Below are 15,575 nucleotides of genomic sequence, written 5' to 3' on the forward strand. Positions count from 1 at the left end.
ACTTGGCTTTGATTCAAAAAATTTCAAGCTCTGACAGCTTGTTGATCTTCTTCTCTATATTTATGGTACTAAAACAATAGTTTAGAGATACTAAAATATGTTCAAACCTCAAATTAGATCTCTGTCCATGCACAAAGCACCCTAGACTGACCTCTGGTATGGTACCAAGTCCAAACTCAGCAGCCAAGCACTAGGCAAAAGCTGTTGGTATAGTGCAATGCACTAAAAACATTAAATTTGACCTCTGTTGGTAAATCAGCAAGTCTGGACTGATACAGGGACCAAACTGAAAAAGTTATTACACCAGCATGTAGAGCATTAAAAATACACAGAATTGATACAAATTTCAATTTATTTGGATTTTTCTACAATTAGACAACATGACTTATAAATATATCAAATGTTTTATTTTTTGGCAAATATGATGCAATATGGTCCTGCGCATGCTTCACGAAAAGGGGCGTAACTTTTGATTCGTCCGTCGGATCGAGCTGAAATTTTGACAGGAACTCCACAGCCCAAAACCGAATTAGAAACAAATCTACATTTTTGGACTCAGATTCGCGATCCGAGTCTTCCTTCATGGACTTTTGGACCTTTCTTTATAATTTTATAGTTTTTAGGGTCTTTTATGTTTTTTTTTTTATGTATTTTCTGTTTTTAGGGTTTGTATTTAAACAGACGTCATGTCTTTTGGCAGAAGTTAGTTCTTGATGTATCAGTTTTATTAAAGAATTGAGAATCTGTGTGATCTCAGAACCAAATCTATCTTTCCATTACTTTTTTTTCCAATTTCTTGATGTCTTTTGGACTTTTGGACATTTCTTTATAATTTTAGAGTTTTTAGGGTCTTTGATGTATCTTTTATGTATTTTTTGTTTTAGGGTTTGTATTTAAACAGACGTCATGTCTTTTATGTATTTTCTGTTTTAGGGTTTGCACAAACCATTTATAAGAATAACAATAAATGAGCAATTTGGATGATATTTTATTTAGTGAGTGTTATTTGTTTTCTGTTTTATGTATTTTCTGTTTTAGTGTCGGCTATTTACAAAGTATTAGTATCAGCCCGATTAGTGTCGCCTAATGTCTGACACTAATACCCATAAACAGCTGACACTAATTCCAAGTTCTCCACTAGTGAATAATCCAATTATTCTCTCTCTCGCTCTCCAATTATTCTCTTAAAAAAAAGTTGTGAATCAAGACCAAGTCCTTAATTAGTGTTATCTTTAGACTCGTGATATCCAACTGACAAATCAGATCTCTAAAAAAAAAAAAAAAAAAAAAAAAGCGGACCGCCCAGAACGCTGGCGGTCTGGTCCCTACTGGACCGCCCAGGTTCCTGGCGGTTTGGTTATATTTGGAAAAACTCATATTTTAGGGTTACTTTAGTAAAAAAACTTTTTTTTTTTGGGTTATTAATAAAAATGGCCGAAAAAAAGTCATTCAAATTTTCAAACATCCAGAAACTTTCATAACATATTACAAAATGCACAATTTCGCAAAACTAACAGTACAATATAAAAACATTTCAATATGCACCAATACTGTAAAATTCATAATTCAATGTTGTAACTTAAATAACAAATCTGACAAAAAACGTACTTCACATTTTCAAACATCCAGAAACTTTCATAACAGTTCGATACCCTGTAAAATGAGACATATATATTGTATTTCATATATATATGTACTATAAAAAAAGGAGAATACAAAATCATACGAAATTACAACATACGAATAATATTCAGATAAAAAATTCAGTCAAAATGATAAAATTGTAGATGCGCTTCTTTGCTTCCTCTTCGCTGTTTTAACAAAACACAGCATTACATTAGAAAAAGACTTCTACATAAGTAAGAAAAATTAGGAGAAATTTTGTTACCTTCCAACAACTTTTTTTTTTTGAGGAAAAACTTGTAGGTTTTTCCTTTCTTCGTGAGAAAATCTCAGCATTCCTAGCTTTCCAAATACACCAAATTAGATTGCACAAGAACGTAATTTGTTGAGGGTCTATGTGGTCAGTGAGATCCAGTAATGCCTTCGTGAAATTCATTGGTATCATATCCACTAGGAATGCTGTTTGGATGTAGCAATCAATCATCTGTTGTTTTGTTGCCTTCTCGCCACCTGGCTTATCCATCAGTATTATCAACTAGTGCTCGTAATCACATCCAGGGAAAAGCGGGGCCAGATCTGCAGGAGGTCTCTCATTCTCGATTCTTCTCGCCATACACCTCACCGACTCTGTCCGAACTCACAAGGCTAAGAGGAGGAGAGGAGACAAGTAGAATGATTGATAGTCGGATCGGATTTCAATCAAGGAGAAAATAAAGAGAGAGATAAATCTGATCGGATTGCAATCAAGGAGAGGAGAAAAGGCAACGAGCAAGGAGAAAAGAAAGAGAGAAATTCAAAAAAGAAAATCTGATCGGAAATTTGAAAAATAAAATTCGGAAGGTTCCATCGTTTGGCGATATGTTTAAATACAAGTTAAACCGTTAGAAAGTGAAAACCAAATAACACTGTGAATAGATGGTGGACAAAAAAGAATGGACAAAAACCTTTTTCCATAATAAATATATATATAGAATCAAAATAACTCTGTCTCTCTCTCTCCACGACTCGATCATGCGCTCCACAAATTTAATCAAAATCTTTAACCTTTTTGACCCGTTGTATGGGAAGATGCTGTCTACACCACTGCGGGGACGGGCCGTTACATCACAAAAAGCGAGACGCAAATTAAGCAACGGTACGTGGGGTTAGCTATATATAATAATAATAATAATATATTACCTATTTTTGGAAATTTTGAAACATTTTTTTTTCCTTTACTGCGCTACAAGTCAAATATTCAAAAGTTTGTAATTTAATTATATAACACGTGCGTTACTTTTTTGTTAAGAAAGAGATCATGACTCATGACTGCATATATAGTGATAGTGTGTGTACCGGTTCCTTGAGGAATCTTCATTTATTCAAATTCAGTATGGACGCTAACACTTGAGGGAATCTGTGCTACCTGCTTATTCCTTTTCTTACATACTCGATAAGTCAACGAAAAATAAAAAATCTTACTCTTGTCCGTCTTTCTTTTCAAATATAACAAGTATCGGATATACAAACAAATTTTCTTTTATGTTTTTTTTTTTCTAGTAGTTTCTTTTTCTCTTTCTTTTATTCTAAATTCATGTTTTTTTTCTTCTTATTATTCAACAAAAATAATGAGAGGGGGATCCGTATCCCTCATTTTACTTGAGGGTGTGATTAACAAAACTTGTTTATATAACTCTAGCACAAATCTCAAAATAAACTTCCTATATAACTAAAAAGAACCGAATTTCTAGATTTGATTGGGATTAAATTCAGACTGTTTTATTTTACTTTTTTAAGTTTACCATGTTGGTACAATAAATACGAAACGATAGCGGGTGAATAATAAACTAATACAATAATTAATTTTATTATATTTTACAAATAGAACTTCAAAATTTATTCATTTCACACATATGCAATAGCATTACTAATAAAAAAATAAAAATAAATGTGTAATCAATTTCAATGAAATTATTTTTTATAAAACAAGAGAATTCAAATACACGAATATATTTTTCTGTCAAATTCAATTATTTAACTAAATAACAAGACATGCAAATAAAAGTAATATGTTTAACATTTTTTATAAACAAAAAACATACACTAAATAACAAAAGCACTCACTAATTATTGCTCAAACATTATCATATGAAATATCAAACAAATATTTCACCATTGCTAATTATTTCTCAAACATTATCATATAATTTTATTTTATATAAATATCCTATAAGATAACGGGTACGGAATAATCTTTATCTGTACCCTTACTTGTTTAATTAGCTAACAAAAAAAATCATTACCCATACTCATCTTATCAAATACGATACGGATGATAAACGGTTAAAAAGATATCATTGACACGTACCCCTACGTTTATGATCTACTTGTCATGGTTCCACTTATGGTGATTGATACTGCTAAACTTTTCTGGTGTTGTTTAATTATGTTTTGTATATTTCTAGCTAGTAGTATTCCGGGAAATATTGTCTAATGCCCGAGGTATTTTGTATTACTATATATTACTTACCTAGCTTGCTGACAGGTACATAATATATATAGTTAGTACCATTTTTGTAAACATTGAATATATATATATATATATATATATATATATATATATATTATAATGTTTCTTAATGAAACGGCCGGTAGATATATATATTAATTAATTACCCACTTTAATTTTGTCAGCAACTAAAAAAATGTATCTAGGTGGCAGCTGGATGGCTAATTAGTAATTATTAACCTGAAATTACAATCCATTAATTACCAAAATTTACACGATGCATTTGCACTCAAAAGAAATTTGTACAGAATATATTACAAACAGATACACTAAGCTAACAGAATATACAAATTAATTAATTAATTTGTTGCATTTAGCAAAAGGTAAGAAAAAGATGAGTGAAATTAATAATAAAAAGAAATTCATCTCTCTTCAACGACTTCTGGTATAGTCTGCAAGCGGGGCTTCCAGTGGGCTTCAATATTAGTATTAATATTAATATTAATATTATGGTGATGAGAAACAATTCCATTGCTGACAATATTCTCTAAAACTTTGTCGAGGGCATTGCTGGTTAATGCCTTCTCCAGTTGCTTCTTGCTAATTCTAATCTTGACCTCTCTTATTTTATCATTTTCTTGCAACCTCTGCTTCTCTTCAGCTTCTTCTTCTTCTTCTTCTCCATTCAGCCATGTCGTCTCTCTTTGTATCACAACACAATTCCCCATTATTAATTTTCAGTAGCTAGCTAGCTTTGCGTGTTATAGTATTTGAGAGAAGTACTACGTACTAGCTGGAGCTGGTAGAAGGGGCGAAATGGTTGGAGTATTTATAATAGAGATTAATTGGTGCTACTGCTCAGTCAGATCAGGTGTGGATGGATTCTGTTAGGGAATATTAATTGTTTGGTGGTAAGGTGTGTGAACGCTAAGTACTCAAAGGAATCATGTATTTTTTTTTATTCTTTTCTCTTTCTGAGATGCTCTGCTTTTGTAGAATTGTAGGCGTTCGTTCAATCGGAGATAATTAAAGAGGTGTTTTCCTTCGTAGTCGCAGGGACCCCACCCGAGCACACTTTGCTTTCCTTTCGGTTGAGACTTGAGATGTGATCGATGATCGATCCGTTGAAAGTTGAAACAGTCCATCGAGTTAAACCCAAAAAATACAAAGAATTGAAACAGTCAGCGGTCTAGCTGGGAAGATACACTGCTCGCTTAATTAAGAACACTTTTTAAGCTACAAAAATATAGCAAATTAAATTAGTTCCCGCCAAAATTTGATCTAGGAAAAACGGCGCACTGATGATTTTTGTTGTTGTTGAAAATCCGCAAGCTATTTTATTTTATTGATACAAAGAGCTATAAACTAGCTGTTATATTAGATAAGACAATAAATGCCCTTTGATAGTATACATTTATAAACAAACTAAGAACGCACTGAAAATATGTGTATCACACAAATTTGGTCATTCTTACTTGATTATAATGATAGGAGTCTAGTAATTGTTCCTTCTGTGCATATAGATTATTTTGTTCTTGCTGGCAGACTACATCGTAGAGGCACTGAATCAAATTAGATTGGAAACTAAATCAATCAAACTAGGACAGTCGCCACTCATAAGTCACAATAAAAGCACTGAATTAAACTGGACCAGGACAGTTGCCACTCAGAAGTCACAATAAAGCCACTGAAACAAACCGGACCAGGACATTAATACTAAAATGACATCAAATTTGAATAATACCAAATGCGGTTTAATTATCAGATCGCCTTCAATTTTTCCAATAATGACTATAATACTAACTATTATAGTGATAACATAATTATTCGTTGCAATACTTTTTTTTTTAGGGATCAACTAACTATCCTCCAATTCATTTTCCCCATTTATCCTCCAGTCAATAACTGTCTTTGTTGACTACTAATTAAGAGAGGGACCACAACTTTCAACACTAAAAGACAAAACAAAATGCATCATTATCGATTATTAAGTTGAGGGACCGCTCATTTACTAGGTGGACCACTAACTACTTGAGGGACCGCTTAATATTTGATAGATTTTACAACTGGTGTGCGCAAATATGGATACATATGCACGCAAGTGTTAATATATAATAGATGAAGTATTCATACCTAAGATATCAAGTATTTAAAAAAAAAAATTAGGCACATCACACCCATCTTTTACACGTTTTTAGAGATGAATTTTTTTTTATCTCCGTTCAATCTCACCAATATTTCTGATGATCTGTAATGAAATTTGTGAATCTAATATCACAAACGTCTTTTACATAATTTTGTCTTTCAAATGAGATCCATGATTACATACTTTTGAGTTGTCCGTCGCGTAAGTATTCATATCTTGTCATGTAGTTTCATACCTTGTCGGACAAGTATTTTACCATGTCGAGCAAGTATTCATACACCTTTGTGCAAGTATTGATACTTCGTCGAGCAAGTATTCATACATCATTGAAAAAGTATTCATAAATCGCCTGTGACAACCTGAAAAGCCTTGTTGCCGGCGGATCGGTAGGAGCCGATGGATAGGAAGTCGGAGGTGATACAGTCTGGATCAGGATCGCGACGAGTTATGAATACTTGCATGACGAGGTATGAATACTTGCACTACAAGGTATGAATACTTGCGCGGCAGACAACTCAAAAGTACTGCTTCATGGATCTCATTTGAAAGAGAAAATTACGTAGAAAACGTCTGTGACTTTAGATTCGCAAAAAAATTCGCATATTGTCAGAAATATGGGTGACATTGAAGTAAGAAGAAAAACCACATTTAAAAATGTGTAAAAAATGAGTATGTGATAAGAAAGATTGTTTAAAGAAATACTTGATATCTTACATATGAATACTTACTATATTAGATGTTAATACGTGCGTGTATAAGTATACATATTTACGCGCATCAGTTGTGAAGTTTTTCAAATATAAGTGGTCCCCCAGTTAATTAGCGGTCCTCCACATTATTAATGACTGATACGCGTTTTCTTTTGTCTTTTTGTGCTGGAAGTTGTGGTCCCCTCATATAATTAATGATTGAGGGATGGATGGAAAAAATAATACATTAAATTCAGACTAGACTAGAGATCTTAGTCTCACAAAAAAAAGCTTAAAAATATATATACTAAAATTATTTTGGTCCATAAAATATTATTTGGATATAATTCATAAAATTAGCAAATAATTCAGATATATCAAATAATAAACAGATTGATTCGTCACGGTTCAAAACTGAATAATTTGCGAATAATTTATAAATCTTATTACTATGCACGCTAACTATTAAGCCACCGTTGGATGAACAATTTTATAAAATACTTAATAAATTCAAAACACACACGTATTTTTGTGAGAATGGGCGGTTAATGGGCCTCGTTATTTCTGAGAACCTGATCGAGAGTAGTCGGCTGTCTTCCACAAAATTATTTTGTGAAGAAAGCACCGACATCCTCGCAATAGCTAGCTGTTCTGTTCCTGTTCGGGTTATTAGTTCATTATTAACGTAACGCAAGTGGACGCACCGTTAAATTAATGTGTGTTGTCCGATACAGGATATGTAGGTGTACATACCGTGCAATGATAGAACGTAACCATCTAAGGGTTTAGTGGCCAATTAATGCCCCTTCCCTTTCTGAATTCGAGCTAGAACTAGAAAGCCGCCCCACGATTCCAAATGTTGTTTGATGCTTTCCACTTTTGGGATCCTCCAATCCAAATTGTCGGTGGGATGGGATGGGATCCGATCCTCTCCTCTCCTCTCCTCTTTAAGTCGACAGCATTGGATTGGACCCCCTGTTTCTGTATATATATCATATCTATATATATATATAGTCCAGTCCGGAATCCCGATCGATCTGATTTTTACATACTAGGTGCAGCTACCGTCTTGTCTTGTACTGTGTTGCTTAGCTATAAAACTATAAATTAATTAATTAATTTCATCATCTTGAATTGGTATTGAATTAAATTAAATTAAATTAATTCCATGAGGGAATCCTATAAATAAATTTCATTATTTTATGAATATTTGAACAAAAATGGCACGCAACGCAAAGGGAAGGGAAGGGAAGGGAAGAGAAGAGAAGAGAAGAGAAGAGAAGAGAGAGATTGGATGGGATCCAGTACAGTGTTATATTATATTCCCTTCCAAAGGAGCGTTCCCACAGCCACCGAAATGATCCCCTCAAAGCTTCCGTTCACACACTGACACTGTACCTAATTTCATCTTAGCCGTCCATTCTTTGATCAGTACTGCTAGACGAATGCCACGGAGTTTACTCTTTCCATTCTTCAAAAATAATTGACGTGGTCGTCTCCATCATTCATCATCTCTGACCCTCATTAATTTCCATCTCTTGTAAGTTGTAACCAACCTCGTGTGTTCTATTTGTATTGCTCTTGCAAGTTGCAACTTTTTCTTAATTCAATTTCAAGGAAAGCACATGACATGAGAATGGTCGTAGGGATGGCTACACTGTTGTGACGTATATGATCAAGAACACCTCCTTCTCAGTTCTCAGCAGGAACCAGGAAGGAAGAGACGAAGAGTTCAAGCTCAGCCATCCGATATGGACACCTACTTTAATTATTCCTATTCCTATTCCTCATAGTTATCTATCCCCACCCCCTCCCCAACCACTATATAAATAAATCAATCATATTCACCCCCACACCACCATTACCATTACCATTACCATTTCCATTACTATCTATCTCATATATACTTAATTGCTTCAAATTAATTCATTCATTAAGAGCAAGCAAGGGGCCAAGGTGCAAGCAATTCATAGAAGAAGAGAAGAAAATAAATAAATAAAGTCTCTCTCTCTCTCTCTCTCAATGGGAAATTGCATTGTGATCCAACAAGAGAGATCATGGGTGGACGAAGACGGAGAAGATGATTTTGAATGGTCAGATGAGAAGCAGAGTGAGAAGCAGAGAATAATGTTAGAGGTGAAGGTGAAGATTACAAAAAAGCAATTGCAAGATCTGTTGCTTGGAAGCAAGAGAATTCCAATCGAGAAGGCATTAGAGGAGATCATTCGAAAAGGATCAATTTGTAAGGACCATATCAAGGAAGCCCAATGGAAACCCCGCTTACAGACTATACCGGAGGTGCAAGAAGAAAGACAGCGCGCAACAATTCATTAATTCATTAATTCTCAACACCTTACTAACAATTCTCAATATATAGTCTGTATCATTTTTTTATTCATTTTATAATTTTTCTTCTTGGATACTCTTTCTTAGAAGATTTAGCTCAGTTTTTGTAAAGGACTTAATTTAATTTCAGCGTGTAATGATAGAGCAATACTATTAACATTTTTTAAATGAAATAGGGGGGTATATATATTCATCTTTTGAAGCATTTCTCTTTGGCTCATTTAATCTTAAAATTTTCATTTTATAGCAGGAGATCGATATCATTTATTATGAAGTTGGTTCATTTTCAACCATTTTTGACTCACATATATATATATGTGTGTGTGTGTGATTATTATTTTTTAATTCACCAATGGTATGTCAACATCATTAATTAATTCTATCAAAATTAATGAGCCCTTCAAAGTTGAAAGTTGAAAGATATATAATAATACGCAAGGCAAGGATTTGATTCATCTTTCGGCTGAAAATAATACTAGTGTACAAATAAGATAAATATTGATATATAGTTTTTCAGTAAAATTTGCATTTTTAAAAAACTTGTGGACCAAAAGAAGAAGAGGCGAGACTTTGAAATCCATGTGTGTAAGTCGAGGGTAATTATGATCGATGGATCGATCCATCGATCTTCTGAGGAAATAACAAAGAATTAATCTTCCACATCAACATTGCAAAATGCCAGAGCGGTATGTATGGGATCCTACTTCCTTCCTAGCATTCTTTTCTTAATTTTAACGTGGTACTGTGGTAGTAGATTCATTGCATTCAAATATTTGTGCTTAATTCCCAATTAAGAACAATACAAGAGCTAGCTAGACGACATAAAAACGTGCATGCTCACTCATCATACATAAATGAAATTAAAGTCTCTTCAAAATGCTATACTATATATTGCTCAACCACCAAAACCAGCAAGCTTGGCAAATGGATCAACTAGACCTAGTATAATATTTAGCTCTCCAACTCCAAGTGTTTTTTAGACCATTCAGCACTATGGTTCTTGGAAAACGAAAAATATCACTTTTTCTATTAAAATTGATGTTCATTTTGAATAAAGATACAAGTCTTCCACATAAAACAAAGTGACAAGTTACACCCAAAAAACCAGCCGAACATGACATAAAACTTAAAAATTAAAAATAGAACCGCTCAAACCATTTTCCCTCACTTTTGGGGCATATGGCAGGCTACATTACATTACATTACATTGTCATCTTCTCCTTTGCTTCAACAAACCAAACTAACTACATACACAATAACACAAATGATAACTGGTATTTAGCACATGCATTTCCAACCGAAAGGAGGCTAATGTGCTAGTGCTTTTCTATGCTTCAAAGCACTTCAGCCCATGTAACGGTAAATGCAAAAATCTCTCCAATAAAGTATAAACTTACAAAGGGACCACCAAAAGCTTGCGCTTCAACTGGAAGCCTCACACAAACATTTAAAATCTTAAAACTCACCAAGCACCTTGCAAAATATTACAACCACATACAAGCACAAAATCCTTACATTCCTTCCTTCTCACACAAATCAAGAAGAGCGAGTGTCTGCACAGAGCAATAAAAATGGCAGGTTATTATACATTTCTACTACGACATCACTTAAATGGAAATGAATGCAGTTTAGTATTAAAAATAGAAGAAAAGAACAGAAAAGGACAACATTCTGTCTTAGATTAAAGAAAAAGGGAAAAGAAAATTGTTTTTTTAACACTTTTGAAATGAGATGCTCAGTTCCAAAATGACACTACTATGAAAACTTCAAAATTAAACTATACAAGACAAGGCTGATTTTGCACAATTAGTTAATCATAAATTAAAGAATACAAAATGCATCTAAATTATTCAAAACTCCTTTCGGCAATTCTAAACAGAATGGAAATTGTAGTCCATGATCACTATTTACAAAGACATGCTTCACATGCAAGAGGGGAAGGGACGGATTGGACATGCCTAATGTCTACCACTATAACAATGGAACTTTTCCTAAGAATCTTCTTACTTACTTTGATCTTCAGTTAATTCATTTATTTTCAATTATTTTTGTTCATGTATTAAATAAGGTAGCTACTTATAACTCAAGTCTCTTTCTTTTCTTTTAGCTCTAGTTTATTTATTCCTTTTTAACTCTTAAATTTACACCTTTCAATATAATAACGAGAAAGCACTAAGCAACTCAACTTCAGCACACAAAAGCTACCCCAAAAATCGAAATGAACTTGCAAATATTATTATAGTATTTTACACCTAGGAATGTGGTGTTATGTGCAAGATCTAGAAATTACTTGTATGTAGTGGACACGATTGTGGATGTTGATGTACCCGCAAGCAATGTAAAGACAACAGAAGAGTAAAGACCAAGTAACTTGTGTGCAAATAATTATTATGTGAGGCCAACAACTTAGTGCTTTAGTAAAGCAACCAGCTTATGTTTTATTCCCCCATAAATGGGTACCATTGACGGTCCCACGTGTTAACTAACACAAAGTTACCTATTTTAAAGACAACCCTTGCTACTTAAATTAATAAATATGCACTTTTAAGTCCTTGACAAAAAAATATTTTCCACTAACAACACTGGGCTCAATAAATTCTAAACTCAGCTAATGCTGTGTGAAAGACATTCCGACTTAAAATGAAATAATTGAATCTAATTCAACATACACTGACATAAAAATATCACACAAAACATTATGAAATATATAAACTTGTGGGCTCTTGTTAAACATAACCTAGTCCTTTTGCTCATGCCTATTTAAATCCCCCCGGCCCTCAATTAACTAACCTCACGTACTTTGAAAGGTTTGTGATCAATAATAACAAAATGGAACTGACCAACGCCATGCTCACAGTGGGTCCATTTGCTACCATAGTTAAGAAAACAGCCCTAATTAAACTCTTTCATGTTGATCATGGAAGAGAATTAAAAACTCAACAAGTCAACTCAAAGATTCTTTGGTAAAACTGCAATCAGTCCCAAGAATACTTGAGGCAAACATAACCTACGAAATGAGATAATTTGGTCACTAGCTATTAAAAGGCAATACAATCTTCTGGCAGCAAAAGATTTAATGTGACAATTCAAGATACATACACCGGCTCCACATATGATAACTACTGAATAGACAGTCTTGTTGTGAAGGTAATCAAGAAATACCTGCCCCAACAAACTGTCACAATCCCAAACCTATTATCTTCTGAACTACCATGCAAAAATCCATTACAAAGAAAGAATGATAGTGAAGGATTAATTGCAACTTGCAAGAGATAGTTTTTGGATTCTATTTCTATACTATAAACAGGTCATCAACATTTTGCTGACAGCAAAATATCACATATAATTTATGCTCTGTTGAGATCAAACTAAAAAGAGTGTTCAATTGAATTCACAGCTCAAGGCATTGAGATGTGTATCCATACCTAAAATAAGAATATAACACTCATAAACCCCCGATACGCAACTACTAAAACAAAATTGTTGAACAAAAGGAGCCTATTAATTCTTAAAGAGCTACACCAAAGATTTCTATATTTTCAAATAACCTAATTAGATATGACATGCAACAATTCAAACTAGCAACTAACATCACCACATGTAATATTAATGATGCATAAACAAACAAATCATGTTTCAAATATAAAAAAGCTACTCAAGGCTAGCATGACATATAGAGTAGTCTCATATACCTCAGCAATTGAAAGCTCAAGACGGAACTTTGGACCATCATAGTGATGCAGAACTGGCCTAAAAGCATCCTCATCCAAAGCCTTGCACAGCTTTCTAACACGGATTCTCACCTATATATTTAGCCATTTTTTCATAGAAAATATCACTAAGCATGTGAAAGGGCATTACACTGGAGCTTAAATTAGTGTAAAATTACAGTGAATGAATGAATTTTACCTGTGCAGGGAACCTAGACTCGCCTTTGCACTTTTTATCTTCCCATGCAGAGGGATCAATGTTTGAACCCCCAAAACTAGTAGCCTGGTGAAGTTTAATAATGAAACGAAATGATTAATATGAAACACCTGTCATGGACATACTTACAAATTTAATTTACAACCAATAAGAAAATGAACCTCAAAAATCCCATGGAGCTGATGGGTGGTGTAGTTGTACAGGAAAAGAGGCAAGCCTGGAGTAATTGCTCTCACTGAATCACGATAGCGAGCTGGTAACCCTGCAAATGATTTGATAAGATAAATAGATAAGTGCACAATATAAGCATTAGAATTACACAAGTCATGTGGGTAAAAGAAAAACGGATATCATATATACCACAATGAATCCCATTTTACTTCAGTTATTCAAGAAAATAAAATTGGATCTTGCAGCAAAACAGTTCCCGTTCTTATAACCAAAAGGAACATCCAAAGAAATAAACTCAAAATGACTACATAGCCAAAAATATAACAAACAGTTTTCTCTTCAGAAAAATAAAAGATATAAGAACGCATACCAAAAAGTTGCCTCTTCAGATCCTCTTGCATGGTATCATTGTTGCACACAAAAATATAACCACCCAATACTTCATTTCTGGGTAGCATCTCACTGGAAGGCAGAGTTTTGAATCTCTTATCAATCCCAGCATTATTGTTATTGCTGTTCCCATTGACAACCTTGTCATTGCTGTTCATGTTGCCATTGTTACTTGACAGAGTGACATCCTTTCCACTCACATTACTCGAATATTTCCCTAACCCAGCATTCATCTTAAAAGAATTGACATTAATGTTATTGCTATTGCTATTGTTATTGTTATTGTTATTATTACTCTTCTGATAAACCGGCAAACCCATATTCATATTGACATTCATGTTCATGTTCATGTTCATGTTCATATTAATGTTATTAATATAGTTGTTGCGAAACTGGGTTTTGAGAGCAGGTTCATTCATCTTCAAATCCAGATTGATCATGCCCAAATTGAGGTTCTCCATCTTGGGGTCGTCTTGATATGAGAACTTATCATACTTGTAATATGGGTTTGGTTGAACCGGGTTGTGGGAGTAGTCAACATTGTTACCCCGCTCCCCATTTGACCTGGTTAGCTGTGCAAGCTTTGAGGTCATCATAGACCATTGGTGATCCTCAGAGACTTTTGGTTGGCCTCTGAATTCATCTCCTAAATGCCAAAGGTTATCCATCTTCTTTTTAAGCAAAATCTGTTAAATGAGATCATTTGAACTGTGTAAGATAATAAAAGAGGAAATTTGTATGATAGGAGAGAAGATGATGATTTAAATCTCAATCTTAAATGCCAATTAGAAGGGGTTAAATTAGAAAATGTTTTGTGCAGGAATTTAGATAGGAGCGAGTAAAGGATGAACCCAGTTTTGCATCGGATACTAACTAGATCTGGAAGTGGCATAACAGTCCAACTTTAGGTAATAAAATTTACCTGGTTTAGTTTAGTTTAGTTTAATTTAGTTTAGTTGAGACCACAGTAGAAAGAAGAGAAGAGGCTTAAATTAGAAATGTGGATAAAAGAAAGCAAAATTCGAAATGAATCAGTGCTTACATAGTCTGATTGGAGCACAAACAAGTGAAAATCTAACCATATTTCTACCAACAGAAAACATGAAGGTGAGAAATGAATAAAGCATTTGTAAAAGCTAATTAGATGGCATGGATTGGATTGGATTGGATTGGATTGGATTGGATTGGATTGGTTTAGTTTAGTAAAAAAGAGCGGTGAGGTTGAGATTTGAGAGATTTGCTGACCTGAAGGAAGATGCGTAGATCCGATTTCAGGGAGAAGGGTTAAATTAGATTTGAGATTTGAGGGATTGAAAAGGAAAGAAGAGCGAGCGAGCGAGGAATGGATGGGAGTTGAGTTGATTTCCCCCCTTTCTCTTTTTTCTCTTTCTCTCTCTTCCACTTCCTCTTCCTCTTCGAAAGCCACGTAATCTAATTTGAGAGAGAGGAAGGGGCACAACTGCACAAGCATAACACAGCTGTTGTTCTCAATACCCCTGGTAATATAGAAATTCACGGTTTTGCCACTTGTCAGAGTCTTCGATATCTATCTTCTTTCAGTAAGCCCAAGGCCCACTTCTCTTCTCTTCTCTTCTCTTCTCATATATTTGTCTTTCCATCAATGCTAGTCTGCTAGAGTAAGTATTAAGTATTAACCGAAAGAAACTGGCCATTTGCCAACAATGTTATTTCATTTTTCACTCATATATATATATATATAAGGAGGGATCAAGTTACAACAATTTTTGAGTTACAACAAGTTATCACAATTATTTTCTATATTTTCAGAGTTCAA

General features: G+C 33.9%; 1 protein-coding gene across 1 annotated transcript; it reads right to left on the reverse strand.

Annotated features, from left to right (window-relative positions):
* Positions 1-10,407: 10,407 nt before the first annotated feature.
* Positions 10,408-15,198, reverse strand: LOC144553624 (uncharacterized). The gene is made up of 6 exons (XM_078301874.1): positions 15,026-15,198; positions 13,761-14,466; positions 13,381-13,481; positions 13,202-13,285; positions 12,985-13,095; positions 10,408-10,845 (listed from the first exon to the last, which is right to left on the reverse strand). The coding sequence occupies exons 2-6, from the start codon at positions 14,446-14,448 to the stop codon at positions 10,804-10,806; spliced, it is 1,026 nt and encodes a 341-aa protein (XP_078158000.1). The 5' UTR covers positions 14,449-14,466; positions 15,026-15,198; the 3' UTR covers positions 10,408-10,803.
* Between the last annotated feature and the right edge of the window lie 377 nt (positions 15,199-15,575).

Source organism: Carex rostrata, chromosome 4 (genome assembly GCF_964058835.1).
Source record: "Carex rostrata chromosome 4, lpCarRost1.2, whole genome shotgun sequence".
In the NCBI taxonomy this organism is placed as follows: domain Eukaryota; kingdom Viridiplantae; phylum Streptophyta; class Magnoliopsida; order Poales; family Cyperaceae; genus Carex; species Carex rostrata.